General features: G+C 44.0%; 1 protein-coding gene across 1 annotated transcript in view; it reads right to left on the bottom strand.

The window, feature by feature from the left end:
• Positions 1-14009, bottom strand: part of FGF2 (fibroblast growth factor 2) — a 65622-nt gene that overhangs the window by 40537 nt on the left and 11076 nt on the right. Inside the window, 2 exon segments of the mRNA XM_061140708.1 lie at positions 11036-11483; positions 11486-11816. Coding sequence (XP_060996691.1) covers positions 11036-11483; positions 11486-11816 — 779 coding nt within the window.

Raw genomic sequence — 14009 nt, 5'->3', positions numbered from 1 at the left:
TGAGAAAATCAATTTCCACTGTTTGAGCCACTCAGTCCATGGCACTCTGTTATGGCAGCCCCAGCAAACTGATACAGATGGGATCAGGCAGAAGGCAGCTGCAACAGCCCGGGACCGAAGGAGAGCACCTGTGGCAACAACGCAGAGACCCCCGCGCGTGTGGGCACAGCAAGCTGAAGGGCACAGCGCCTGAGGCAGGGATGCGAGACCTGAGAGCGACGAAGAGTAGAAATGGACTCTGAGAGATGGGCTGGTTGGCAAGAAATTTACAAAGTTAAACATATTTTATATTTTAAAACACAGGGGGTCAAAAAAGGGGGACAAGTGATTTCAAGGAAGGAGGAGTTTCATTATAAACACATTTCTAGATGTGTCTGGCTGAGTGCTTTCTTTGTATCTCTTCGTCTACCCTGGTCTTTCTTTTCTCAATGAGACACTCAAACAATTATTGACTGACAGTCTCACTTGGGGGAAGAAGATTAACATTAACATAAAATAGGCCCAGGTCCATCTGCTTTTTTTCCTTTTTTTTTTTTTTTTTCCATCTTACACTATGTCCTTAAATAGTGAGCCTATCTCAAATTTCCTTGTAAGGGCCTAACTAACTTTTTAAACATCCTTTTAATCATTCTCTTTGTATTTTCTGCATGCCTTAGCTTATTTTGCATCTTTACAGACTATCTTTGAGGTTTATCCCATTCTTATATAGTATTTATCCTTAATTATGTCCTACTCTATTTTAATTCTTAAATATGCCATTTAAAAATCTTTGAGTTCTTCAGAAAGCAATCCATAAAATATTAACGAATTGTTTCACATTAATTCATGACAAATATTTTCTAAACAAAAAAGGATGCAATAAAGGGGTGGCAGAAAAGATGACAGAGACTAACTTTGTTGAGAATAGTAAAGGCTCTGGGAAGAGTTTAAACTATTTTTAAAAAATCACTATTTCTGTTCAAATTTATGCTACACCATCCATCTGAAATTCTGGCCATGAACTGTATTCTACACACTAACAAATCTGGAAGACACGGTTAATTACTTACAGTCACAGAGAGATCATGGTTTGAAAAGCCAATAGCAAAAACTCTATCCCTATCTGTAAAATGAAAATAACACTTGTTTCATAAGACTGTAACAAGATTAAACATACTGTTTATAAAGCTGGCACAGAACATGTTCTCAGGAATTTCATCCATCCATTCAAAAAACACTCAGTACATAACAAGGTCCAAGGTGAAGTTGTTTGGTGAAGGCCAAACAAGGGCCCTCCCTCTATAAAGGTGCAGGGACACGGCCGAGTTGCCATGGAACCTGCTTCGGTGTCTGGCTCAGGCTGGACAGATCCCATCAACAGGTCATGGTTTTAATACCTTCCCTGCAAAATAATCTGTGCCTTACTTTTCCCACCTTGTAACAACTGAAGGTATTGCTGTAATTATTTTTTAATCCAACACGTTATATTAAATGAAATATATTTCTTTTTGATATACTACTGTCCTCTACTAAACCAGTTAGAAAAATTAGCTTCCCAATTTTATTTGTATTATATCCCCATTACTAAATTGTTGAGTTTAATGAATAAATACAAGAATGTAAGAAGAGTTCTAAAGTTCTAAAACTCAGGAAACACACTCAAACTAGAATAGTTTACTTTTCACGTAATTGTTTTGACAAATACTTTGCCTCAAACAAGGAAATAAGGTAAATCAATCTTACATTTAAAGATGAAAGGTTAAATCTGACTCAGAGAAAGACTCTCCATCTTTCTAATTCTAATAAGATGAAAAGTAACAAAAGGAGACCAACCATGCAAAATGCAGGATTATACTATCCCAGAATCAGAATTTTCAAGAGGAAAGGGACCTTCTTCTCTCAAGTTCCCATACTAGTAGTCACCTCCTTCTCCACACACAAACACACGCAATTATCAAATAAGCCAAAGCTACAAATAGCTATGAAGATAAAGGTCAAATTACATAAGAGAATTTTTTAAAAGAAACATAACCAATAGGAAAAAATGAAAATATATAAAGACATATAGCAGGTATCAAAATATATGTATTATTAGGCAGTAGATTAACTTCATTTCTAATTCAAAATAAAGGCTGTTCATCATGTGTTATATTTCAAAAAGTAATTTTTTAAATAGATGTATTATTTGACTCTGTTACTCTTGTCCATTTCCTATTTATGTTATGACCATCTATAAATCTATGAATTGTTTTCTATTTGCAAAATGATTCAGCTCAGAAAGCAGAATGAGACTGGTCATTCAGCAGTCTCTCCCACCCACCCTTGCAGACATCACATCACAAAGACTATGACTCACTTTGTCATACAGTTTCTATCCTTTCAAGAGTTTTAAGATTGTTGTGATGAATACTGGCTCATAAATCTGAATGAATATTAGGATGAAATTATTTGTGCCATTTCCTCACAGCCAAAAGGCATATTAATAATGGTACCAGACAGTTCTTAATCCTAATTTATAAAATGATTCACAGCTTTTAGAAAGAGAGGAGGAGACAAAGGAAAAGAAAGGGATTTAAGGATTAAATATCTGATTCAAGTATGAACTCTCAGATCTATGGTTTTTAATTAGAGGATCACAGCTAGTTCTGAAATTGGCTAGAAATGTTGACATGTTATTCAATAGCTGAAAAGAAAAACTTCCACAATAAAAATTAATCCTAACAAAATGATTGTTTTACCTTTATTGCTTCCTTTGAATAATGTGAAAGCTGTCCACAGAAGGAACCACAGTGATGCTACATTCAACTTATCTGCTTTGCACACTTCATGCTGAAGTGTATATGCTTATTTATTTAAAGTTCTAGCTCATTCAACAATACACATCGAACCTCTTCATGGGCCTCAGTGTGGTCATTTATTTGCATCAAGGAAATTCTGTAGTGCCTAAAGTCAGTCTCAGTCCTCAAAGTAGAAAAGAGAGTAAAGTACTACTGGGTAATGTTTAAATTTTTTTAAATCCTTGCCACCTAGAAATTTCCAGTAAAACTGAGGGACAGGAGGTTAAAACACATCGAGCTATTAGGGAGAATTTTTAGATAGCATGAAGGAGAGGACAGACGGTAACAGGGCCAGACAGGGCCATGTGAACGCCACAGGGTCTGACGCAAAGCCGAGGACTGGGGTCAGGAAAGAGGACTAAGTGCACTTCAGCTCAGGGAGATGGCCTGATCAAAGGCTACGAGGAGAAGAAGGAAGTCAGAATGCCATCAAAAAGGAAGTCAGAAGACTTGGCTCATCTGTTGGATACACACTGAACTTAACACAGATTCTTTGAGTAGACAGAGCTAACAGTCCCAGTGCAGGAAACAGACATGTAAACAATTAATTACAAGAAAAACTGTTAAGTCTACAATACATCCCAACTACTATGGGGAAAAAAGCAGACAGAAACAATTAAGTCTCCCTGGGAAGGTAGGGGAAAGTTTCACAAAGGAAAAGACCATTGAGCTGGCTCGTAAAAGATCTTCTCGGGGAAGAGGGAGAGTGGGAGGAGAGTATGAAAGAAGAATTGGTATGATAAAGAAGGATTTTCCAAAAACAAGGATCATAAGTGGAAAAGCCAACTGTAATCATTATGGTTCTACCAGGTCAGAGACAATCACAAAGGCACGGAGCGCAGGCAGCATCCGGGGAGTGTGGATGGTAAAGAGCCAAAATAACATCGAGCAGGTAGGTCACATGTCAGAGGGAAAGTCGGGCGGGGCTGTTCACAGGTAAAAAGGACAGAGAAACCAAGCGACAGGGCAAAGAAGAGTCACTGCGGCAGGGATGAGTCCCGGGTGTCCAGTTTAGGAGACTAGAAGAATAATTTCATTTCAGGCAGAAATTCAGTAGGAAGGGTGCCAGTTGGAGAAAATGATGCTACGTTCTGTTTTCTGCAGGATGAATTGAGGCTGCGGCAGTACATCTGTCCTTTGGGCAGCAGGAACATGATACTAACACAGAGACAGAGAATCAGAGAGATCTGAAATGATCTGTGCTGAAGGATCACAAGTACTCGGAAGGATGGGGAGAGAGGCAAAAACAGAGCCTTGGGGGATACAACAGCAAAAGACCCAAGGTCGGAGGGGCCAGAGGAAAAGACAGTTGGAAGGGTGAGAGGAAACCAGGTTAACATGCCAAGGAATTCTCGTGAAGACAGAGGCAGACAATGGTGTCAGGTGTCAGAAATAGGGTGACAAACTGGATAAGTCCATGTGATTGAACTGGAAGACTGCCGGGGCCCAGAATGATTTAAGTAGAATACCAGAAGCAGAATCCAGAGTTAGAAAGAGAAAAGGAGACGAAGCAGAAAGAGTACAAGATTCTAGGATACTGATCACAAAAGAATGAACGAACAATGCACAGCATACCTGAGGAATTTTACATCACACAGTACATGGTAAATATCTTAGATGCTTTTTAAAGAAAACAATTCATAATGAGAGCTTTAAACTAATTATCCCGAGCAATGAATCATCTTTTTATAGACTACACCAAAAATGCTAATAGCCAGCTTTTTAATATTTCAAATATAATTACATTTTTCCAAATATAATTGTTACATATAATTATCTTCATTAAAAGGCTGACTAAGTGCCTAATTGTATATATTACTATACCAAGAGAACTGTAAACCTCGACCAGGCTTTGTACAGCATGTGGCCCATGAGTAGTTATCCACATAGAATGTTTTCATCAGCAGCTCACTTTTAGTGAGAATTCCCAGAGCAAAAGGTACAAGTCTTTTTATGATGTTTGTTTATATGGAGAAATCATGGTTCCTACCCTAAGATGCCAAATTTTTTCAAAGTGCATAAATCATGAACAGAGAAAATAACCCACTCACAAAATCTAGCCAGATCATTACTACACTACACAAATTTCCTTTAAAAAGCAAAACAAAACAAACATAAAAAACAAAAACGAAAAACAACCTCCCCCTCCCCACCCTCTGCAATACCCTAAAAAACCTGTGAACTTTACACTTGAGAATTCTATGGGATAATTTAATTTAGAGTGTAACTTAATTTGAGGAAGTAAGTAGCCCTTTGAAAATACAAATGCAGGCGACTTCTTTGGTATTCCAGTGACTAAGCCTCCGCACTCCCAACGGAGGGGCCTGGGTTCGATCCTGGTCAGGGAACTAGACCCCACCTGTGGCAACTAAGAGTTCACATGCAGCAACTAAGATCCAGAGCAACCAAATAAATAATGTTTTAAAAGAAAATCCAAATGCAAACACACACACACATTACTGATTACTGTAAATGAATGAGTAAGTATTAAGGATATACCAGTCAACTCAAAAGTCACCCTATGCAGGAAGAGTGACAGGGAAAACTGGGATGAGACATAAAGTAAAAACTGAATATCGGCTATCTGTTGCCTCTAGACCCTCCAAATTTCTTCAAACTAAAACTATCCCACAGGAATTTAGAATGGGACTAATCTGGTTTCTAAGAACTATGGTCTGTGGCTCAATGGGTGAAGTTCCTGGGAGTTGCCATTTTTCCTTTATTCCCTGCCTAAATTCCTATGGCCATAAATAACCTAGCTTTGAGAGAGAAAGCAGTAGCTACCCCCAACAATGGGCGCAGTAAGGAAACACTGAAAATCATGTTGCCACAACTGCATTTCCCACTGATGTGGTGGTAGCAGTTTAGTCGCTAAGTCATGTCCGACTCTTGCGACCCCATGCACTGTAGCCCACCAGGCTCCTCTGTCCATGGCATTCTCCAGGCAAGAATACTGCAGTGGGTAGTCATTCCTTCTCCAGGGGATCTTCCCGATCTAGGGATCAAACCCAGGTCTCTTGCATTGCAGGCAGATTCTTTACCAGCTGAGCCACCAGGGACACAATGAAAATTCCCCAAAGATAATCGTGACTTGAATTATTTTGTCAACAGCCAAACACTTGACAACATACAAGTTAAGCATAAGACCACATCCCTGATTTCAGAGTGCAGAAAATGCCAAGCTCAAAAACAAAATAGAACCAAGAATACTTGTTTGGAGAGGATATGGTAATGAGGTTAAGGTTCAAGTCCAAATGTGCTGACTTTTCTTGTTCCAATTCCCAGTAATAGAGTGGTTACCCCAGGCCAGTCTCTTACAGATGTTTGTTACAGGACAAAGGGGCCCAAGCAAGGGGGTTTGGAAAAACAAGTAAAGGCAACGGCATGTGAGTAGTTACCTCCCTGTTCAACAGGCATCTTTTGGCCAGAAAATAACAATTCTAATAATGCGAGACCTTACACTGCCTTTTTTCAACATCGCTGATGGTAACTTCTGAGAATCACTGCGTAGATGAACAGTCAATTTTATAATTATAATGTATTGAGGATGGTTCTTGTTTTGCCTACAACGTTTTTTAATTACACCTAAAAATCTCAGCTAACCATTTAAAACATCGTAAATCTGAACATAATACTCAGGATCCACTTTTCATACCTCTGTCAAAATCTAATTATGGGATGGCCACTTTATAAACACAAAGAGAGCCCTCAGGGCATGTCACAAGAGGATATTGCCAGTTCTGGGCTGAAGTCATTTGGCACCAAACTCATTTTAAAAGGCTCCTAAGGTGTGGTAATATCCATGACTCATGAATTGTCCTTTCATTGCCGAGCCAACAGCACGATTTCCACAATCAAATGAGCTATTGGGTTCTTACTTCATTTGTTTACTGCACACAAATGGCATTAGAGTAAACAGTATGCTTATTAAAGTAAATTGGTGGGATCCACTTGCCAGATATTACCCAAAAAAGGTGTATGTGTGTGGAGGGGGAAGATCTGGTGTCATCAATCAAAAGTCCCATTGACATAAAGGAAGAGAAGAAAAGGTGGCTTTCTTCATTACTCCAGGGGAACAACCAGAGGCAACCCGTGAACTCGTAAGAACTCCCCAGAGCGACTGTGTCAATATTTTGAAGTGGAGGAAGCTTAAAAAGCCAGAACGGCTGAGATAGTCCACAAGGGGGCAGGTGGGCAAGAATCGGCAGGTAAACTCAGGCAATCAGCTCTGCCTTTGGACCTCAACCTCCTCTTCTACAAAATGAGGCTGGTGAACAGTTCCTTTTTAATGACCAGACTGCATGGAATACATGGCACAGAGGGTACCCCAACCCGGCTCCACTTGGGGGTGGGCCGGTCCCTCAGCCTCTTCAAGGCTCGGGAGTCCTCTGGAGGCCCGAAGCCGGAGCAGGGTGGCAAGCAGGCGGTCACCTCCTGGGAGAAGACCCAAAGGTCGATCCAGCACTTCTAACTACCTTCATTTTTTCCAAAATAAAAGCATCTGGAATAAATTTAATGCTAAAATGTACACAAGCAGCATACTTTGCCCCTACTATACTCCAGCACATGTCGTACGTGCCGCCTGGGATAAAATGTGCTGCCTCCTGACTGTTTCCACATGGCTCAGTACTTCCGAGCATGTACTTCTGTTCCACATCCCCGTGGGCAAGTGGAAGGGGCCTGGCAAAACATCCAGGACACCAAAGGGAAGGTGGGTGCGCGCCACCCAGGCTGGCCCTGTCTTTGTTTTTATCTTGCTTTTACCAACACACTCGTGTCAAACACAGGTTATTTCAGGATTGTGAGAAAAGTACAGGAAAGTGGGCCTTTTCATGTGAAAACAATTCGAGAGAGAACCTGGGGAGAAACACAGGTGATCTCCAGCAAAACCGGGAAGCTGGAAACGCTGGCGGTGTCACTGGCCTGCCCTTCCTGCAGCTGCCCGCCCGGCCACACCGCCCTGCCCTGTGTCCCTTCAAACCTAACCACGTCCCCCGCGCCTGGCCAGCGCCCCACATTCATGCCCCCGACTTCACAGCCTCTCCCCTCAACTCCAGTCCTTCTGGTCAGCTTTTGGGGGAGAAATCGCGCACACACACAGTTTAATTCACACGGAAGGTTAAAACCCGGTAACTGCTGCACTCGTCCTTCCAGAGGCCTCCTCCCCGTATCACGAGGACCCGGGTCCAGGGTTTCCCGCACCAGCACCGCGGAGGCGAGAGTCCCTCCTGGAAATCGGTGTAGGGCCTTCGTCACCACGTACGGATACTGCGGAGAGCAGACTGTATTTGCATTTAAAAAGAATTTAAAAAAAGACAAAAACAAACAAAAAAAGAAACATCTGGATAGAGAGTTAATGCCAAAGGAATAAATCTCCAATGATAGATTTTTGGGTGTATGGACAAAACAGTTTGAGGGAGGGGGCCTTGGGTTTTCCAATGTTTCAAATACATCTAGATATCTGAACCTTAATTCAGTGGGAAGCTGTAGCAAGCATTAACAGCTTTTATTTCTCCACGTTTGCTGATCAGTTCTGCTCCTTTAGGGGAATGGAGGGGATGTGGTTAAGAGGATACTGGTATGGCATTCTTTTTCCTATATATTTCCCACCAGTCTCCTCCTGGTTTTATCACCTTTGATATGTCGGGGGGGGGGGGGGGGGGGGGAGGGAACACTGTGCTTAATTAAACATATGTCCAGGTTGGCCTATACAAAAGTCATTTGAATTTATCATTTTCAGGTTTATATTCTTGTCAGTCTATCACCTGGTACAAGGTGATTTTTAAAAATCAGTGCTCTCCACAAGTCTGGATGAGTAATCTACTCTTTACCTTTAAACTTTAAAGGTCTTTAGCTAGTTATCAGGTTGGCAGGGTTTCTCAGCCTTAGCACTATAAACATTTACGGTCAGGACATTTTTTTTGCTGAGGGATTAGGGAGGTATCCTGTGCACCGTAACATCCCTGGCCTCTACTTAGCAAATGACAGTATCACTCTTCCAGGCCTGATGAGTGGAAACAGCTCCAGGCACTGCCAAATGTTCCCTGGAGAGGATCAATCCCATTTCAGACCATTAAGCTAAAATAAGAATACAGTAATGATGGCCCAGCCCAAAACTGGGGATAAAAAGTTAACAGTTGTTTTTAAAAGGGTGGTAAAGTAATATGCAATGCAGAATTATCCTTACTAACTCCCATACATGCATGTGTGCTCAGTCACTCCGTCATGTCTGATTTTTTTGTGACCCCTTGGTCTGTGCCTGCCAGGCTCCTCCACTCATGGGATTTCCCAGGCAAGAATACTGGAGTTGGTTGCCATTCCCTTCTCCAGGGGATCTACCCAATCCAGGGATCGAACCAGCGTCTCCTGCATCTCCTGTATTGGCAGGCAGATTCCTTACCACTGCACCACCTGGAAAGCCCAGCCCCAAACAGTTTTGTTTTAAAGGAAATAGAGCACCAAAGAAAATACCTGCAACTCATAAGATGTCTGGGGGAAAATGTACTAGAGGAAGCCCCAATAAGAACCTAATCTGGGGGATGAGTTCTTGTGTCTTCTCATCAAAGAACATACTCCTTTTTGTGCTACTAGAAAAGAGCAAAACAAATTGGGACATATGTGTACCTTGCCCTGTTCAGCTGGGCTACCTTGGCAGAAAAGCACAGAATAAACCCCACACAGAAAGATAATTTTGTGAAACCTAAATAGTCACCGAAATAGAGAGCACTAACCGATATATTGGGCTACAAGCATCTTCCCGGTTTTACTGGATAATGTAACTGGTTGAGAAAGTTATTTAATTACAGCAGGCATGAAAAAAGTTACAGACCTGACTCCTTTGCTTGTTGCTATTTTGAAATCAATAAAGACCAATTCTTATGAAGGGACATTTCCCATTCCTGAATTTGTCAGCTAGGTTTGGCTGCAGAGTTTTCTCCTCTTCCTAACTCTCATCCCAGAGTGAGAGCTTGCTAAGTCCCTTCAGTGTCCGACTCTTTGTGACCCTAAGGACGGCAGCCCACTAGGCTCCTCTGTCCATGGGGAGTCTCCAGGCAAGAATACTGGAGTGGGTTGCCATTTCCTTCTCCAGGGTATCTTTCCAACCCAGGGATCCAACCAGCACCTCTTACATCACCGGCACTAGTAGGTGGGTTCTTTACCACCAGTAGCACCTGGAGAGCCCCAAAGGACACACTATTAGCATCACAAGGTAAAGAAGGCCTCCTGCGGTTCTTTTCTCGGGCGGAAAAAAAAAAAACAAAAAACCAAGAGAATCAAGTTTTCCACCTGAAATTGATTAAGGAAGGAATGGCAGAACAAACAGCTTTCAAAACATGTTTTACCTACACTCACAGGATGAGTTTTAAAATATCTGATCTCTTTCTCTCACTTCAAACTCATCTATTTTTATCAGCCTATTTTATATCTCTTTCCTTCCTCTTTCTCTAGACCAGCGGGTTCTCAAACTGTGCTCCCAGGTCAGCATCACCTGGAACTAGTTAGAAATGCAAATGAGGCCCCACTCCAGACCTGAAACTCGGGGAGATGGTTCAGCCATGAATCACACAACAAACACACCTTCCAGGTAATTCTTATGCGCTCCTAGTTTGACAACTAACGACTCAGACCAATTTTATTTCTATTACCACAGATACATTATTATTATTTTTACAGAAAATGCAACTGTAGACTAGTAAATTGAGTCCTCTGCGCACTTCCAACTAATTTGATCCTCAAACCTGATGCAAGGAATCTTTCCAACAAGGATCTTTTAATTGGTCTGCGGTCCCTCCTGGCTTTGCCCCGGAGACTACGGACATCCCATAGAAGGGGTCGCAACTTCAGGCTGGGGGCGCGGGCGGCACCTCGCTGAGCCGCTCGCCTCTGCTCAGCCGCCCTGCACCCCCGACGCGACAAGTTGTCTGCGCCCAGGGAGCCGCCGGCAAAGCCCGGGCGCCCGGGGCCCCGGGGACTGGGTTAGCTGAGCTGCAGGCACACGCCGAAGCCTGGAGGAGCGTCTACCGCCACCGCAGCTCGGGGCAGGAGGGGGGCGAGTGGTGAGCCCGAAACCGCCGAGGGCCGAGCGGAGAGAAACCGCAAGTCCCACTGGGGTCACAGTGAAGAGGAAGAAGGAGCGCGGAGGCTGGAAGGCAGGGGCGGGGGAGAGAACCGCAGGGGATGAAGACGGCACCGGGGAGGAAGACCTGGGGAGCACTCACTGTGAGGGTCACTCTTCTCGCGGACCCCGTCCACTCGGCCGTCGGGGTGGATGCGCAGGAAGAAGCCCCCATTCTTGCAGTACAGCCGCTTGGGGTCCTTGAAGTGGCCCGGCGGGAAAGCGCCGCTGCCGCCGTCCTCCGGCAGGGCAGGCAGCGTGGTGATGCTCCCGGCGGCCATGGCCCCACCAAGGCCCTGGCGGGGTCCCCGAGCCCCTGGAGCCGCGCGGGGAGCCGCCGCGCCCCGGCCCCGGCCTCCGACGCGCTCCGGGGCGCGGGCGCGGCCCCGGCCCCGGCCCCCCAGCCTCCCGCCCCGCGGCACGCGGCCGCGCCCGCGAGCCCCCAGGCTGGAGCTGTTCGGCCGCTTCCCTCTCCGCCTGCCCTAGAGCGCGGGGAGCCCGGCGGTCCGGGATCGGGGGGTGAGGGCTGGATGCCTCTGCGGCCGCCGCTCTCGGGAGGGCCGCCTCCCTCAGCCGCAGCACCCGGGAACCGCTAGCCACCGCGGGCACCGCGTCCGCCGGTCTGCTGCCCGCCGGGCCGCGGCGTCACATCTAATACGTCTCCACCCGCCGACGCCCACGACCCCCCACGCCCCCCGCCCGCCTCCCTTCCGGCGCACCGCCCCCTACTCGCTCCGGGTTTGCTGGGGCGGGTGTCTGGGTCGGGCGCTCGGGCCGCAGGACGCAAGCGCGCGACATCCGTGCCCCGGGAGCCCGAGGGGAGAGCCAGGGCCGGGGGAGGTGCGGGGACGCGGCGGGAGGCCCTGGCCCAGGCCTCCGCCGCTCTAGGGGCTCAGCCCCGCCGGTTCCCCAGAAGTCGCCCCAGCCCAGCTCCGCGCAGCCCAAACCATGTTTGACTTTCTCCACTTTGCGGAGCTTTCGCTGAGCAACCAGCCGTGACTCAACTTTTCAAAGTTTAAATGCAATTTTCTCCCCCATTCTTTTTCTCTGCCAGCGTCTCAAAGCGTAGGAACTATTTCCACCCCGAAGAAGTAGAGGAAGTGGAAGTCAGGGAGAATTGTGTGTCAGAATAGGTTTTGAACGTCTCTAATCATCCAAAGACGACGGGCACGCACTGGCACAATCTGTTAACATGGAAGGCGGAGGCTAAAGTATTTTACTAACAGGAGGGGAGAGAGAGGCCAGAGAAGGGGTTGAGTTGCACAGAGGAAAAGGTTTTTCTCTGACTAACCTGAGTTAGTGAACGTGCAAAGATGAAGATGGCCCTCAAATCCTTATCGCGACTGAAGCATGTTAATGTCTTTTTCTAGCTTAACCTTTAGGCACTTCTTGGAGGGAGGGTAGTGTATTGAAAATCCAAACTACAAAATTGAGGTTAATTACACTTTATTTTTCAGTAGAGTATTACAGGTAATACGGATTAGCAAAATACTCTTCTTTAGAACTTCATATGCTGAGCATCTACTGTGAGCAAAGCATTCAGTAAGTGCAGTGGGAGATGCCCGATCAAATGGGATCTTCTGGCACAGTGAAGGCCATACAAGGGGACCAAGAATAACACAAATACTATTAACAGTAGAAAATGTCAAGGCCATAGAAGAGTAAAATGAAGTTTCAAGAGATATCAGACAAGGAGTAATTCAGCTTGAGGATAGGCAGGGGTAAGGGAAAGCTTCTTGGTAAAAGTGAGAATACAGAAGTTCCTCTATTTAAGAACTTGTTTGCTTTCAAAAGATTATCCATGGGTGCATTTGTTCATAAGGCTCCAAGATGGGTTTAACTCTAGACACATTTCTAGGATGTCAAATAGGAGTACGATTCTTTGGAGCTTTAAGAACCACGGAATACTCTTCTCTGGGCTGTTGGATATTCTCAGACATCTCTCTCCAAAATGGACAGGTTTTAGCTGCGTTGAAAATCTGTTTAGACAGACAGCTCCCTTGCAGATATCTCTGTGGCAATCCTCAGGAATGCTTAAAGTTACTGCAGCATAAATTGAGTTGCCACTTACTTTGATATCAAGTTAGACTTGAACAAGCTTCGAAATCTGTGCACAGAAACCTGAGTATTCCAAGAACAATGGGATAAAAGCTAAGTCAAACTATTTTTTTTTCACAGTAGTATCCAAAAAATTGGGGAACAGCTACAAACAGTTAAGTAATGTGTATGCTAATGGACCATAAGTCCTGTGGAACTGCATCCCATGTACAATAACCTCTTGTTTCCTAGTTCCTTGCAAAACCAGGAGAGGAGATACCACTGGAAATGGATAAGCCAGCTCTGGGAATCTAGGTCTCTAAGTCAAATAGCATTAATTCCAAGAAAACATCCTTAAGAAAGTTGTCTCATGTTCCTACTCAGACTCTTCTCAACACACACTTGTAGATACACAAAGACAGACACAATATTCTTAGATGTAATCAATTTGCTCTCAGTTGAACCATGAGCAGTCAATTTACTTACATTCTCAATTTACCCAACCCTAAGGATGAATATAAAAGTAATTTTGAAGAAAAAAAGAAAAACTAGAACCAATAGAATTCTATAAGATGATGGATAGAAAACCCAATATTAAAAAAAAAAAAAAATGTCCCAGAATTTCCCTCTCAACACCAAGGTAAATTACTTTGGAATTAATAAGAATTGTTCAAAATCTAAATGATGAAAAGTACAAAGACTTAATGAAAACTTAAAAAAAACTTAAGTGTTCCTGGATGGAAACATACAGTAAAATAACCACATCAAATTAAACAGTATTAGTTTAAAAATTCGGCACCATTTTAAAACTAAATAACAATATTGTAAAATTCATTTGGACAAATAAATGTATAAGAACAGCACACTATTAAAAAATTAACATAGATCATAGACTTAAATGTAAAAGTTAAAACTATGAACCCTCTTAGATAAAAACATAGGTATAAATCTTCGTGACCTCGGATTAGGCAATGGTTTCTTAGATATGGCACCAGAGAGACAGCAACAAGAGGAAACAGATGGATTGTACTTCATCCAAG

This window comes from Dama dama, chromosome 5 (genome assembly GCF_033118175.1).
Source record: "Dama dama isolate Ldn47 chromosome 5, ASM3311817v1, whole genome shotgun sequence".
NCBI lineage: Eukaryota > Metazoa > Chordata > Mammalia > Artiodactyla > Cervidae > Dama > Dama dama.
This window is presented reverse-complemented; position numbering and strand designations above follow the sequence as displayed.